We start from the raw sequence: 13,726 nt of genomic DNA, 5'->3' as shown, positions 1-13,726 counted from the left end.
GTGGCACACGGGCTTAGTTGCTCCACAGCATGTGGGATCTTCCCAGACCAAGGCTCGAACCCGTGTCCCCTGCATTGGCAGGCGGATTCTTAACCATTGTGCTACCAGGGAGGCCCAACTTTTATCTTTTTGAGCAAAGAACTGTTCCAGGTGCCTTCTACAGTCTAAAATTTCAAAAAATTGAAATTTTTTCCATTAAGAGAATTTTGTAAAGAACAAAATAAATGGAAATCCAAAGGTGCAATGTCTGATGAATATGGCAGACGAATCAGAACTTCCCAGCCAAGCTGTAACAGTTTTCGCCTGGTCATCAAAGAAACATGCAGTCTTGTGCTATCCTGATGGAAGATTACGCAGTTCCTGTTGACTAATTCTGGACGCTTTTCGTCGAGTGACGCTTTCAGTTGGTTTAGTTGGGAGCAGTACTTGTTGGAATTAATCGTTTGGTTTTCTGGAAGGAGCTCATAATAGAGGACTCCCTTCCAATCCCACCATATGCACAACATCACCTTTGGATGAAGACCAGCCTTTGGTGTGGTTGGTGGTGGTTCATTTCACTTGCCCCACGATCTCTTCCGTTACACATTGTTGTACAGTATCCACTTTTCATCGCCTGTCACAATTTGTTTTAAAAACAATGTTTTCATTACATTTCAGTAGAGAATCACATGCAGAAATATGGTCAAGAAGGTTTTTTTCACTTAACTCATGTGGAACCCAAACATCAAAGCAATTCACATAACCAAGCTGGTGCAAATGATTTTCAGTGCTTGATCTGGATATTTTGAGTATGTCGGCTATCTCCCACCAGGTATAACACTCATTGTTCTCAATTACTGTTTCAATTTGATTGCTATCAACTTCAACTGGTCTACCCGACCGTGGATCATCGTCCAGTGAGAAATCTCCAACACGAAACTTCGCAAACCACTTCTGACACATTCAATCAGTCACAGCACCTCCTCTATAAACTGCACAAATCTTTTTGTGCGTTTCAGTTGTGTTTTTACCTTTCTTGAAATAATAAAGCATAATATGCCAAAAATGTTGTTTCTTCTTCCATCTTCAATATTAAAATGGCTACGCAAAAATTCACCAATTTTGATGTCTTTTTTTAAACGCATGCCGATATGACAGCTGTCACATACAATCTAACAACTGTTCCGAATGACGTTAAAAATAACTAACTGCTACTAGAGCCATCTTATGGAAAAAAACGAATGAAACTTTTGGCCAACCCAATACACAAATTGGATGACTTAGAAACACACAACCTACCAAGACTGAATCACGAAGAAACAGAAAATCTGAACAGACCTATAACTAGTATGGAGATTGAAATCAGTAATCAAAAACTCTCAACAAAGCCCAGGACCAAATGGTTTCACAGAAAAATTATACCAAACGTTTAAAGAAGAGTCAACACCAAACTCATCCAAAAAACTGAAGAAGAGGGAACACTTCCAAACTCATTCTATGAGGTCAGCATTACCCTGAAACCAAAGCCAGACAAAGCGGCTACAAGAAAACTACAGACCAATATCTCTGATGAATACTGTTGCAAAAATCCTTAATACTAGTAAAGAGAATTCAATGGCACATTTAAAAAATGAAGATAGATTCCTGAAATGCAAGGATGATTCAACATATAAAAATTGATCAGTGTAATTAATACATCATGTTAACAGAATGGAAGGGGGAAAAACACATGATCATATCAATTGATGCAGAAAAATCATCCGGCATAATTCAACACCCTTTCATGATAAAAAATACTCAACAAACTAGGAGTAGAAGGAAACGATCTCAATGTAATAAAGGCCATATGTGAAAAGCCCACAGCTAACATCATACTCTGTGAAAGACAAAGCTTTTCCTCTAAGATCAGGAACAAAACAAGGATGCCTACTTGCACCACTCATAGTACCAGAAGTCCTAGCTAGAGCAATTAGGCAAGAAAAAGACGTCCAAATTAGAAAGGAAATGTAAAATTATCTCTCTTTGCAAATGACATGATCTTATATATAGAAAACCCTAAAGATTCCCCCCTCACACACACATACACACACAAAATAAAAAATTAAATTTTAAAAACCTGTTGGAGATAAATTATTCAGCAAAGTTACAAGATACAAAATCAGTTGCATTTTTATACACTAACAATGAGCAATCTAATAAGGAAACTATGGCAACAATTCCATTTATAATAGCATCAAAAAGAATAAAATACTTAGAAATAAATTTAACCAAAGGAGTTTAAAGACTTGACACCGAAAACTACAAAACATTACTATAAAAAACTAAAGGAGACACAAATAAATGGAAAAGGACCATTCGATGAGGAAAGGACTGTCTTTTCAATAAATGGTTCTGGGAAAACTGGATATCCACATGCAAAAAAATTAAGTTAGACCTTTACCTTACAACCATACACAAAAACTAACTAAAATGGATTAAAGACCTAAATGTAAAAATTAAAACTTTAAAACTCCTAGAAGAAAACATAGGGGGCAAAGCTTCAGGACACTGGATTTGGCAATGATTTATTTGACATAAGACCAAAAGGCAACAGAAAAAATAGATAAATGGAACTACATCAAACTTACTTCTCTAAGCATCAAAGGGCACAATCAACAGTAAAAAGGTAACCTACAGAATGGGAGAAAATATTTGTAAATCATGTATCTGACAAAGGCTTAATATCCAGAATATATAAATAACTCCTTTAACTCAACAACTACCACCAAAAAACAACAAAACAAACAAACAAAACCCCACAAATAGTCTGATTAAAAAATGGGCATCTTACAGTTTTCAGAGTACAGGTCTTTTGCCTCCTTAGGTAGGTTTATTCCTAGGTATATTATTATTTTTGTTGCGATCGTAAATGGGATTGTTTCCTTAACTTCTTTGTCTGATATTTCATTGTCAGTGTATGGAAAAGCAACAGATTTCTGTATATTAATTTTGTATCCTGCAAACTTACTGAATTTATTGATGAGGTCTAGTAGTTTTCTGGTGGCATCTAGGATTTTCTATGTATAGTATCATGTCATCGGCAAACAGTGATAATCATACTACTTCTTTTCCAATTTGGATTCCTTTTAATTCTTTTTCTCCTCTGATTGCTATGATGAGGACTTCCAAAACTATGGTGAATAAAAGTGGTGAGAGTGGGCATCCTTTTCTTGTTCCTGATCTTAGAGGAAATGCTTTCAGATTTTTACTGTTGAGTATGATGTTAGCTGTGGGTTTGTCATATATGGCCTTTGTTACGTTGAAGTATGTTCCCTCTATGCCCACTTTCTGGAGAGTTTTTATTATAAATGGATGTTGAATTTTATCAAAAGCTTTTTCTGCATCTACTGAGATGATCATATGATTTTTATTCTTCAGTTTGTTAATGTGGTGTATCACACTGATTGATTTGCAGATATTGAAAAATCCTTGCATCCCTAGGATAAAACCCACTTGATCATGGTGTATGATCCTTTTAATGTATTGTTGGAGTCAGTTTGCTAGTATTTTGTTGAGGATTTTTGCATCTATGTTTGTCAGTGATATTGGCCTATAGTTTTATTGTGATATCTTTGTCTGGTTTTGGTATCAGGGTGATGCTGGGCAAAAAGAGTGAGTTTGGAAGTATTCTGTCCTCTGCAATTTTTTTGGATGAGTTTGGTATTAACTCTTCTCTAAATGTTTGGTAGAATTCACCTGTGAAGCCATCTGGTCCTCGACTTTTGTTTATTGGAAGTCTTAAAATTACTGATTCAATGTCAGTACTGGTAATTGGTCTGTTCATATTTTCTATTTCTTCCTCGTTCAGTCTTGGGAGACTGTACCTTTCTAAGAATTTGTCCATTTCTTCTAGGTTGTCCATTTTATTGGTGTAGAGTTACTCATAGTAGTCTCTTATGGTCCTTCTGGTATTCTGTGGTATGGTATTTCTGTGGAGTCTGTTGTAACTTCTTTTTCATTTCTGATTTTATTGATTTGGGCCCTCTCTCATTTTATTCTTGGTGAGTCTGGCTAAAGGTTTATCAATTTTGTTTATCTTTGTTTAGCCAGCTTTTAGTTTCATTGATCTTTTTTGTGTGTGTGTGTGTCTCTATTTCATTTATTTCTGCTCTGATCTTAATGATTTCTTTCCTTCTACTAACTTCAGGTTTTGTTTGTTCTTTATCTAGTTGCTTTAGGTGTAAAGTTAGGTTGTTTGAGATTTTTCTTCTTCTTTTTTTTTTTTTTGTGATATGCAGGCCTCTCACTGTTGTGGCCTCTCCCGTTGCGGAGCATAGGCTCCGGACGTGCAGGCTCAACGGTCATGGCTCCCGGGCCCAGCCAATCTGCGGCATGTGGGATCTTCCCAGACTGGGGCATGAACCCACGTCCCCTGCATCGGCAGGCGGACTCTCAACCACTGCGCCACCAGGGAAGCCCACAGTCTTTATTTTAAAGTCTGTTTTGTCTGATATAAGTATTGCTACTCTAGCTTTCTTTTCATTTCCATTTGCATGGAATACCTTTTTCCATCTTCTCACTTTCAGCCTGTATGTGTCTCTAGATCTGAAGTGGCTCTCTTGTAGACAGCATATATATGGTTCTTGTTTTTGTATCCATTCAGCCAGTCTATGTCTTTTGGTTGGAGCATTCAGTCCATTTACATTTAAGGTAATTGTCATTATGAATGTTTTTACTGCCATTTTGTTAATTGTTTTGGATTTGTTTTTGTGGGCCTTTCTTCTTTCCTTCTTCGTTTGTCCTCTTCTCTTGTTATGTGATGACTATCTTTAGTGTTATGCTTTGATTCCTTTTTCTTTTTTGTGTGTATAGATTTTTGATTTGTGGTTACCATGAGGTTTTGGTATAGCAGTCTATATATATACATGATTGTCTTAGTTGCTGATCTTAGTTTCAAATGCATTTTAAATACTTGCATTTGTACTCTCCTCCCCTCATGATTACTGGTTTTGATATATTTTACATCTAATTGTTTTGCATATCTCTTAACTGCTTATTGTGATGATTTTACTACTTTTGTCTTTTAATTTCCCTACTAGTTTGTGTTTGGATGATTTTACTACTTTTGTAGATTTTACTACTTTTACTACTTTTGTCTTTTAATGATTTTACTACTTTTGTCTTTTAATTTCCCTACTAGTTTGTGTTTGGATGATTTCCTATCTTTACTGTATGTTTGCCTTTACCAGTGAGCTTTTCCATTTCCTAATTTTCTTGTTTCTAGATGTGGTCTTTTCTTTTCTGCCTAAAGAAGTTCCTTTAGCATTTGTTGTAAAGCTGGTTTGGAGGTGTTGAATTCTTTTAGCTTTTGCTTGTCTGTAAAGCTTTTGATTTCTCTGTCAGAGTACAAGACCATAAACTATAAGTCCATGTACTCCATAAACTATAAGATGCTGATTAAAGAAATTGAAGATGACACAAACAGATAGAAAGATATACCATGTTCTTGGGTTGAAAGAATCAATATTGTTAAAATGACCATGCAATCCAAGGCAATCTATAGATTCAATGCAATCCCTGTCAAATCACCAATGCCATTTTTCACAGAACTACAACAAAATTTTTTTAAATTTGTATGTGAACACAAAAGACCCCAAGAGCCTAAGCCATCTTGAGAAGGAAAAATGGAGCTGGAGGAATCACACTCCCTGACTTCAGACTATACTACAAAGCTATATTAATCAAAACAGTATGGTACAGGCACAAAAACAGGCATACAGATCAATGGAACAGATCAATGGAAAGCCCAGAAATAAACCCCCACATCTACAGTCAATTAACATATGACAAAGGAGGCAAGAATATACAATGGAGAAGAGACGGTCTCTTCAACAAGTGGTGCTGGGAATACTGAACAGATACATGTAAAAGAATGAAATTAGAACATTCTCTAACACCATATACAAAAATAAACTCAAAATGGATTAAAGAACTACTGTCAGACCTAAATGTAAGACCGGACACTATAAAACTTCTAGAGGAAAACTTAGGCAGAACGCTCTTTACCATAAATCACAGCAATAGTTTTTTGGATCCCTCTTCTAGAGTAATGGAAATAAAAACCAAAATAAACAAACAGGACCTAATTAAACTTAAAAGCGTTTGCACAGCAAAGGAAATCATAAACAAAACAAAAAGACAACCTACAGAATGGGAGAAACTATTTGCAAATGATGTGACCGACAAGAGATTAATTTCCAAAATATACAAACAGCTCATACAGCTTAATATCAAAAAAATAAACAGTCCAATCAACAAATGGGCAGAAGATCTAAATAGACATTTCTCCAAAGAAGACATACAGATTGCCAACAAACACATGAAAGGATGCTCAACATCACTAATCATTAGAGAAATGCAAATCAAAACTACAATGAGGTATCACCTCACTCTGATCAGAATGGCCATCATCAAGAAGTGTACAAATAATAAATGCTGGAGAGGATGTGGAGAAAAGGGAACCCTCCTACACTGTTGGTGGGAATGTAAATTGGTGCAGCCACTATGGAGAACAGTATGGAGGTTCCTTAAAAAAAACTAAAAACAGAAGCTACCATATGACCCAGCAATCCCACTCCTGGGCATATATTTGGAGAAAGCTATAATTCGAAAAGATACATGCACCCCAATGTTCATAGCAGCACTATTTACAATATCCAAGATATGGAAGCAACCTAAGTGTCCGCTGACAGATGAATGGAAAGAGAAGATGTGGTATATATACACAATGGAATATTACTCAGTCATAAAAAAAAGAGTGAAATAATGCCATTTACAGCAACATGGATGCACCTAGAGATTATCATACCAAGTGAAGTAAGTCAGACAAAGATAAATATAACGATATCACTTATATGTGGAATCTAAAAAAATGATATGAATGAACTTATTTACAAACAGATATAGACTCACAGACATAGAAAGCAAACTTATGCTTACCAATGGGGAAAGCGGGGTGGGAGAGGGATAAATTAGGAGTTTGGGATTAACATATACACACTACTATATATAAAATAGATAACAAGGACCTACTGTATAGCACAGGGAACTGTACTCAGTATCTTGTAATAACCTACAATGGAAATGAATCTAACAAATGTATGTGTGTGTGTGTGTGTGTATGTGTGTGTGTGTGTGTATTATATATATATATATATCTGAATCACTTTGCTGTAAATCTGAAACTAACACATTGTAAATCAACTATATTTCAGTAAAAATTTTAAATAATTATTTTTCAAAATAAATAAATAAAAATGGGCAAAGGACTTGAATAGACATTTCTCCAAAGATGATATATGTGGCCAAAAACCATATGAAAAGATACTCAATATCACTAATTATTAGAGCAAATCAAAATGCAAATCAAAACCACAATGAGATACCATTTCACAACCACTAGGATGGCTACTATCAAAAAAACCCCAAAAAACAAAAGCAAAACAAACAAACAACAGAAAATAGCAAGTGTTGGAGAAGATGTAAAGAAATGGGAACCCTTGTGCACTGTTGGTGATGTGAAATGGCACAGCCTCTGTGGAAATCAGTATAGAGATTCCTCAAAAAATTAAAAATATTACTACTATATGATCCAGTAATTTCGTTTCTGAGTATACACCCAAAGGAATTGAAAGCAGGATCTCAAAGATGTATTTACACACCCATGTTCATAGTAGCATTATTCACAATAGCCCTGAGAGAGGAGCAACCCAAATGTCCTTTGATGAGTGAATGGATAAAAAAGTGTGATATAAACATACAAGGAAATATTATTCAGCCTTAAAAAGGAAGGAAATCCCATCACATGCCACAACGTGGATGAACTTTGTGAGGACATTATGGCTAAGTAAAATAAGCCAATCACAAAAAGACAAATGCTGTATGAAATATCTAAACTAGTCAAATCAAATTCTTGGAAACAAAGTAGAATGGTGTTTTCTAGAGCCTGGGGAGAGGAGGAAATGGAGAGTTGTTTAATGAATTATAGAGTTTCAGTTTTGCAAGATGAAAAAGTTCTGGAGAACTGTTGCAGAACAATGTGAATAAAGTTAACACTACTGAACTGTACATTTAAAAATAGTTAAGATGGGGACTTTCCTGGCAGTCTAGTGGTTAAGACTCCACACTTCCTCCACAGGGGATGTGGGTTCGACCCCTGGTTGGGGAACTAAGATCCTACATGCCACACAGTGCACCCCCCCCGAAAATAAAAAATTTCTTTTTAAATTAAAAAAAAAGTTAAGATGGTAAATTTTATGTGTTTTTCACCATAATTTTTAAGGCAGGTAGATGGTTCCAAATGGTCCAGCTTGCACATGAGTCTAACATGGAGAACAGGTACAATGGTATTCCACTATGAGTTATATTAGTTATAAATACAGAGAGTGCTGTTTTAGGGGGAAGAGAGTTTTAGCTTTTTCACTGAAAGTAGAACATATAGCCTGCTATGGTTAAAATAAAGACTTAGATCTTCAAATGTTTTTGAGAGATTAGCCTGTCAGACTTTTTAAAAATGATTTCAACTATTGGAGTGAATCTACTAGCATACAATTACGGATGAAAGACTTATGGATAAGGTGAGTGTCTCTAGAGGATTTTGCTGAGCCCCAACCAGGGATGAGCCCCAAACTAGAGGAGCCCTTGGTAAGTCTATTTGTTCCTGGAAATTTAGGTTTTTTCTAATAGATTTTAAGAGCCCATCTAGTCTGGGATGCCTGCCTTCATCCCATTAGTCTTGGTATTTTGTCAGTGTGAGAGATGAGCTTTTTGGTTATTAATGGCTCATCTCTCACCCTACAGAGTAGAGTAGTAAATCTACTTTTATTTCCAAATCGCCTTTGGCTAATATGGGATAACAACGGTTATCTCAATTTCTTTGGTTTTTATCATTTATTCAAAGGCCAAACTTATCCTACAAAGAGTGGCAAACTAATAAACTAACTACCATCATAATTTATTGAGCACCTACTATACATCAGTCACTGTACTGGACAATTTGCCCATTTTGTTTTTTTCCCTAAACTACACGATATTAAAATAGATATTAATGCCATTTTACAGTTGAAGCTAAAAAAAATTAAGTTATTTGCCCAAGGCCCAAGCAGGAGAGAGCTAGGATTCAAATGAGATCTGCCGTACACTTAAGCCTACACTCTTTCTAGTACATTATATCACCTCCCTAGTCACAGAGAGTTATAAGTAGAAGAATTGTCTGGTCTACTCATTTTATTTCAAATGAAAATAAAAAGGTAAAATACTTCCTTTTCCATCTATTTTACTTATTTAGTAAAGAGTAGATGGCCACAGGCAATCTTCTCTAAACGTTTCTGCTTACCCCTTCTCTTAATATGACAACCAGAAAAATACTGGTACCTAACCAGAAAATTATTATTAGATGCTGTAAGAATTAGTGCAGATGCTTATGTAGTAATGTATTCCTAATAGTGTTGACCACCATTATTTCTATACACAAAACCTAATAGTCTTCATTGCACAGTTGATTTACTGAACTGACAAGCACTTAAATTCTAGAATTGTTAAGTCAGGATTTTAAGACTAGAACTAAATTATTTAATAGAGAATAGAAGAAAAAGTCATTTACTTAGAAATCCCATGCATATATTTTCATCTTACATTTCTCATAGCAGAAAGTACAAAATGTATATTCATTTTTCCATAATACCTAACAAGAAGAAATGCTTATTTCTTTTAAAATACTAAGACTACTCACTAAAATCAGTACCTGAAAAACTTTCAATATTTGTTAATACTGAAAAAAAGTTCACATATGTTGCCACTTCTTAAGAATGAAGGAGACCTGACTTCCTGTTTCTGTTGTTAATCTGCATCATGTTAGAAAGAAGGAACAGGCAGGGGTTCCAGGAAGGTGTGATGACTCTGAATTCGGTTTAGAAGCTGCTGTGCCACCGGTTTGAATTCTGTTTCCCAATGTAGTTTGTGATAGTTTTTTAGGTCTTGGTCAAAACTCCCATTCAGTGCTAGTTCTTCATCTGTATCAGAAAAATTAACATTACAGCAATTATTTAGAAACATAATCCTACTGAATTAAGTTTAATTTTTGATGGCATGAGTTAAACTCATCCTGGATCATCTCTAATTCCAACAAGGCTTTTTTTTTTTATGGGAGTAGTTCTTTAACTCTTTTCCGTTCTTTACAAAACTTTTAAGTAAGTATAGGTTAGTCTCTTAATTTAAAAAAGATAATAATCTTCTCAAAAAAAAAATCCTAGATTGACTTGAGCTCTTACTTCAATTTATCCCTAACGTTTACATGTAAGTCTACATCCAAAAGTCAGATCACAATTTCTCAGAATAAACAAAGTATTAATAGTTTATTTCCTCATCTGCACATTAGAAAAGTTAATTACTTCAGTGGTTAACAGATATAAAAGAAGTTAGGAAATCTTTGGGGAAAGTAGCACAGCTGAATTTGACACTGTAAACTTGATTAAAAATCAAATTGCTCATTTCAGAGCAAGCCAGACATACTTCTTTGAAAAGACAACCCCTCTCCCTGCCACCTTATGCTCTCACCAATAAAAGTGAAAAGTGGGAGACTGAGAATCCTAAGGAGTATCAGAATCCCAAGTGAGTCCATGGATAATGCAGAAAAGCACTTGTAAAAAAAAAAAATGCAATATTACAACCTTGATTTGCTTCTTTTTTTTTTTTTTTTTTTGCGGTACACGGGCCTCTCACTGTTGTGGCCTCTCCCGTTGCGGAGCACAGGCTCCAGACACGCAGGCTCAGCGGCCATGGCTCACGGGCCTAGGCGCTCCGCGGCATGTGGGATCTTCCCAGACCGGGGCACGAACCCGTGTCCCCTGCATCGGCAGGCGGACTCTCAACCACTGCGCCACCAGGGAAGCCCTTGATTTGCTTCTTAATCCAAGGGCACTCTGAATTCTGTGAATGTCATAAGTATATCCAACCCACGTAGGAAGACAAATGGCTACTGAGGTTTCTGCACCGACCTGCCACTGCATTTTTCTTTGTTTATATTGGACCCCATGTGAAGGACTTCAGGACAATGCACTGGCCTGCCAGTCAGAAGGTTGCTCTGCTACTTCCTAGGTCTGAGGCCTTCTTAAGTGGTAACCACTAAGTCCTAAAGTGACCACAAATATTGCTACTTGCATAATTCGCAAACTTTTTTCACAAGGCCAATTAAAATCCTACCATAAAATGCTTCATTAGTGTTTACATCACATTTTCTACCCTGAATATTTTCAGTACACAGAGTGTACTTTGGCACTATTGGTGTTAGTGTCACCATCCAGGATAAGATAAGTCTGGAATCCCAGTCTGTACCTTCCCCTCCTCTCCTCCAGCCAAGTGGACAGCTATGCAGCTCTGACATAAGTTCCGGGCAGACACACACACTTCAGCGAGGCTCTCCATGGAGACCCCTGTAAGCAAACCTGGCTCTCCCCACCCATTTGATAATCAGGGCCTTGAAAGAAAGAGAATACAGATGGTGTTCAATGCCTTCAAAGTCCTTCACGTTGGGCTACTTCCAAACAAAAGGAGTCTGTGAGACTCTGAGTGCTTTTGAATTTCTAGATCTTCTTCCTGCTCACTCTTCTCCAGATTTTCTGAGCACTAAACTTTCATTAAAAATGAATTCTCTTGTTTCATGCCCTTCTTACCCAAGCAGCTTAGGGCTGAGGGCTGCCCAGGCACCCCACAGTCCTTTCCTCTGCCCAGGGCTTTTGGTTGGATTTGATGGTTTTAGCCAAGTCACTATTTTAGTGTTTTAGGGTTTTTTAATCTAACGTCAAGACTATGTTACTTTTCTTGAGGCTTAGCACATAATTAGTTAATCTACACTCAGACCCTATTAATTGTAAATTGGGTTAGGCAAGATAACAAAAGTGGCCAAATACCTATAGGTAAGATAAAAGCAGTCTCAAGTTTCAAAGTAAATACAGCAAATGCCTAAAATGTGTCATATTGCACTAGGTATTAAATTTTGGAACTTGTACTGCAAAGAATAGCAGAGGCTAATCCAAGAAAAATTTAGGTCTATGATTTTCAAACTTTTTTTTTTACTGTGACCGAAGAAGTCCATATTACATGATGACTATATATGCACACTTAAATATTCATATACAAATAGCAAATGTTTCACAATAGAATACTTACTTTACTTATTTAACTTATTTATATACTACTACATGTACTATATATTTTTTTAAATAAATTTATTTATTTATTTTTGGCTGCGCTGGGTCTTTGTTGCTGTGTGTGGGCTTTTTCTAGTTGCAGTGAGCGGGGGCTACTCATTGCAGTGGCTTCTCTTGTTGTGAAGCACAGGCTCTAGGCGCACGGACTTCAGCAGTTGTGGCATGTGGGCTCAGTAGTTGTGGCTCGCGGGCTCTAGAGGTAGGTCCAGTAGTTGTGGCGCACGGGCTTAGTTGCCCTCCAGCATGTGGGATCTTCCTGGACCAGGGATCGAACCCATGTCCCCTACATTGGCAGGAGGATTCTCAACCACTGCACCACCAGGGAAGCCCCATGTACTATATTCTGATATTCTGTTTCTTTGCTACTTCATTTTTTAAAGATGCTGGTCACAGTGTGAAAAGTGCTGATTTAGATAACAAATTATTCTTAAACTTTCTTTGTGCACAACATACTTCCAAATACTAGAATTTTAGGTAAGATATTAGAAAGGATTAAAGGACTCAAAACAAGTTTGTCAGTGACCATTATAACACAATCTCTATCTATTACAGTTGAAGGATCCTGCAGCAGCAATAAAAGCTTCCTCTACTCACTGCACCATTTCCTAGCTTGCTGTTCAGCACCAGGTGGCTCTTGAAGGTTCGATTATTGTTGTGACTATTAGAAGGCACAGTCCTTACATGTTCCAGAAGCACCTGATGGCTCTTTGGCATGGCCTTGCTGGTGTGATCCTCTAACTTGAACACTGGGTCCCCCTCTACCCCGTCATATAACCTAGGTGCTAAGTTCCACATACCACAGACGAACGTAAAATAACCTAGTGTCGTTTACATTCACAATAACAAACTGCACATACTAATCACCATTTTCAGGCAATCCTGACAGAAGCTCACGGTAGCCTAGTGTGCCAGGGCACACCACTTAAGAACTTCAAGATAAACACATTGCTAATGAGTTTATAAGAAGCGGCCGCAGTACATCAGGAAGTTTCAGACAACATTCTTTATAAGCCACTTTTCTAAAAGACTGTCAACATCCCAACCACATTGAGGACCATTACTTTCTTTTTCCAGTTCCCCATCAAGAAAAAGTTGGTTAACTTATTACATTGCTTTATCAATTACCCTACCATTATTTCTAAAAACAGTGCTCACACTTCAGTGTGGGACTTTTGTGATCTAACAGCTCATCCTGTTTTCAAAATGGCCTGTTTTTCAGCTCTTTTTGTAGAAGAGTTGAAATTTAAGTATACTCTCACTCATATATCAATTTCACCTGGTGCCACCCAACTGGCCAGACGCAGCTACAACCCTGTCAGAAGTAAGGGTCTGATGCCCACACCGTGGAGAGAAGAGCCAGCAAGCAGCCGGTCCTCCACAGTGTGATGACCTGGCTCCCTGATGCACTATGTTGATTTTTGTTCCCCATGCCTCTGTCCCCTTCCACGGCAGGGTAGGGTAAGGGTATACTATGTAATGGAACAGCAGAAAAACACAGGGGC

General features: G+C 37.0%; 1 protein-coding gene across 4 annotated transcripts in view; it reads right to left on the bottom strand.

Moving 5' to 3' along the window:
* The window catches only part of ARMC2 (armadillo repeat containing 2), a 133,735-nt gene that overhangs the window by 17,028 nt on the left and 102,981 nt on the right, over window positions 1-13,726 (bottom strand). For 2 of the 4 annotated variants that reach the window (XM_030882875.2, XM_030882877.2), the window contains one exon: window positions 9,750-10,028. The exons of the other annotated variants lie outside the window; for them this stretch is intronic. In XM_030882875.2, the coding sequence (XP_030738735.2) occupies window positions 9,871-10,028 (158 nt within the window). In that variant the 3' untranslated portion in view covers window positions 9,750-9,870. Of the gene's footprint in view, window positions 1-9,749; window positions 10,029-13,726 lie in introns of those variants that run through there. 4 annotated transcript variants of the gene reach the window in all.

This window comes from Globicephala melas, chromosome 14, assembly GCF_963455315.2.
Source record: "Globicephala melas chromosome 14, mGloMel1.2, whole genome shotgun sequence".
Lineage (NCBI taxonomy): Eukaryota > Metazoa > Chordata > Mammalia > Artiodactyla > Delphinidae > Globicephala > Globicephala melas.
Note: the sequence above shows the minus strand (reverse complement) of the source record. Positions and strands in the feature narration are given on the sequence as shown.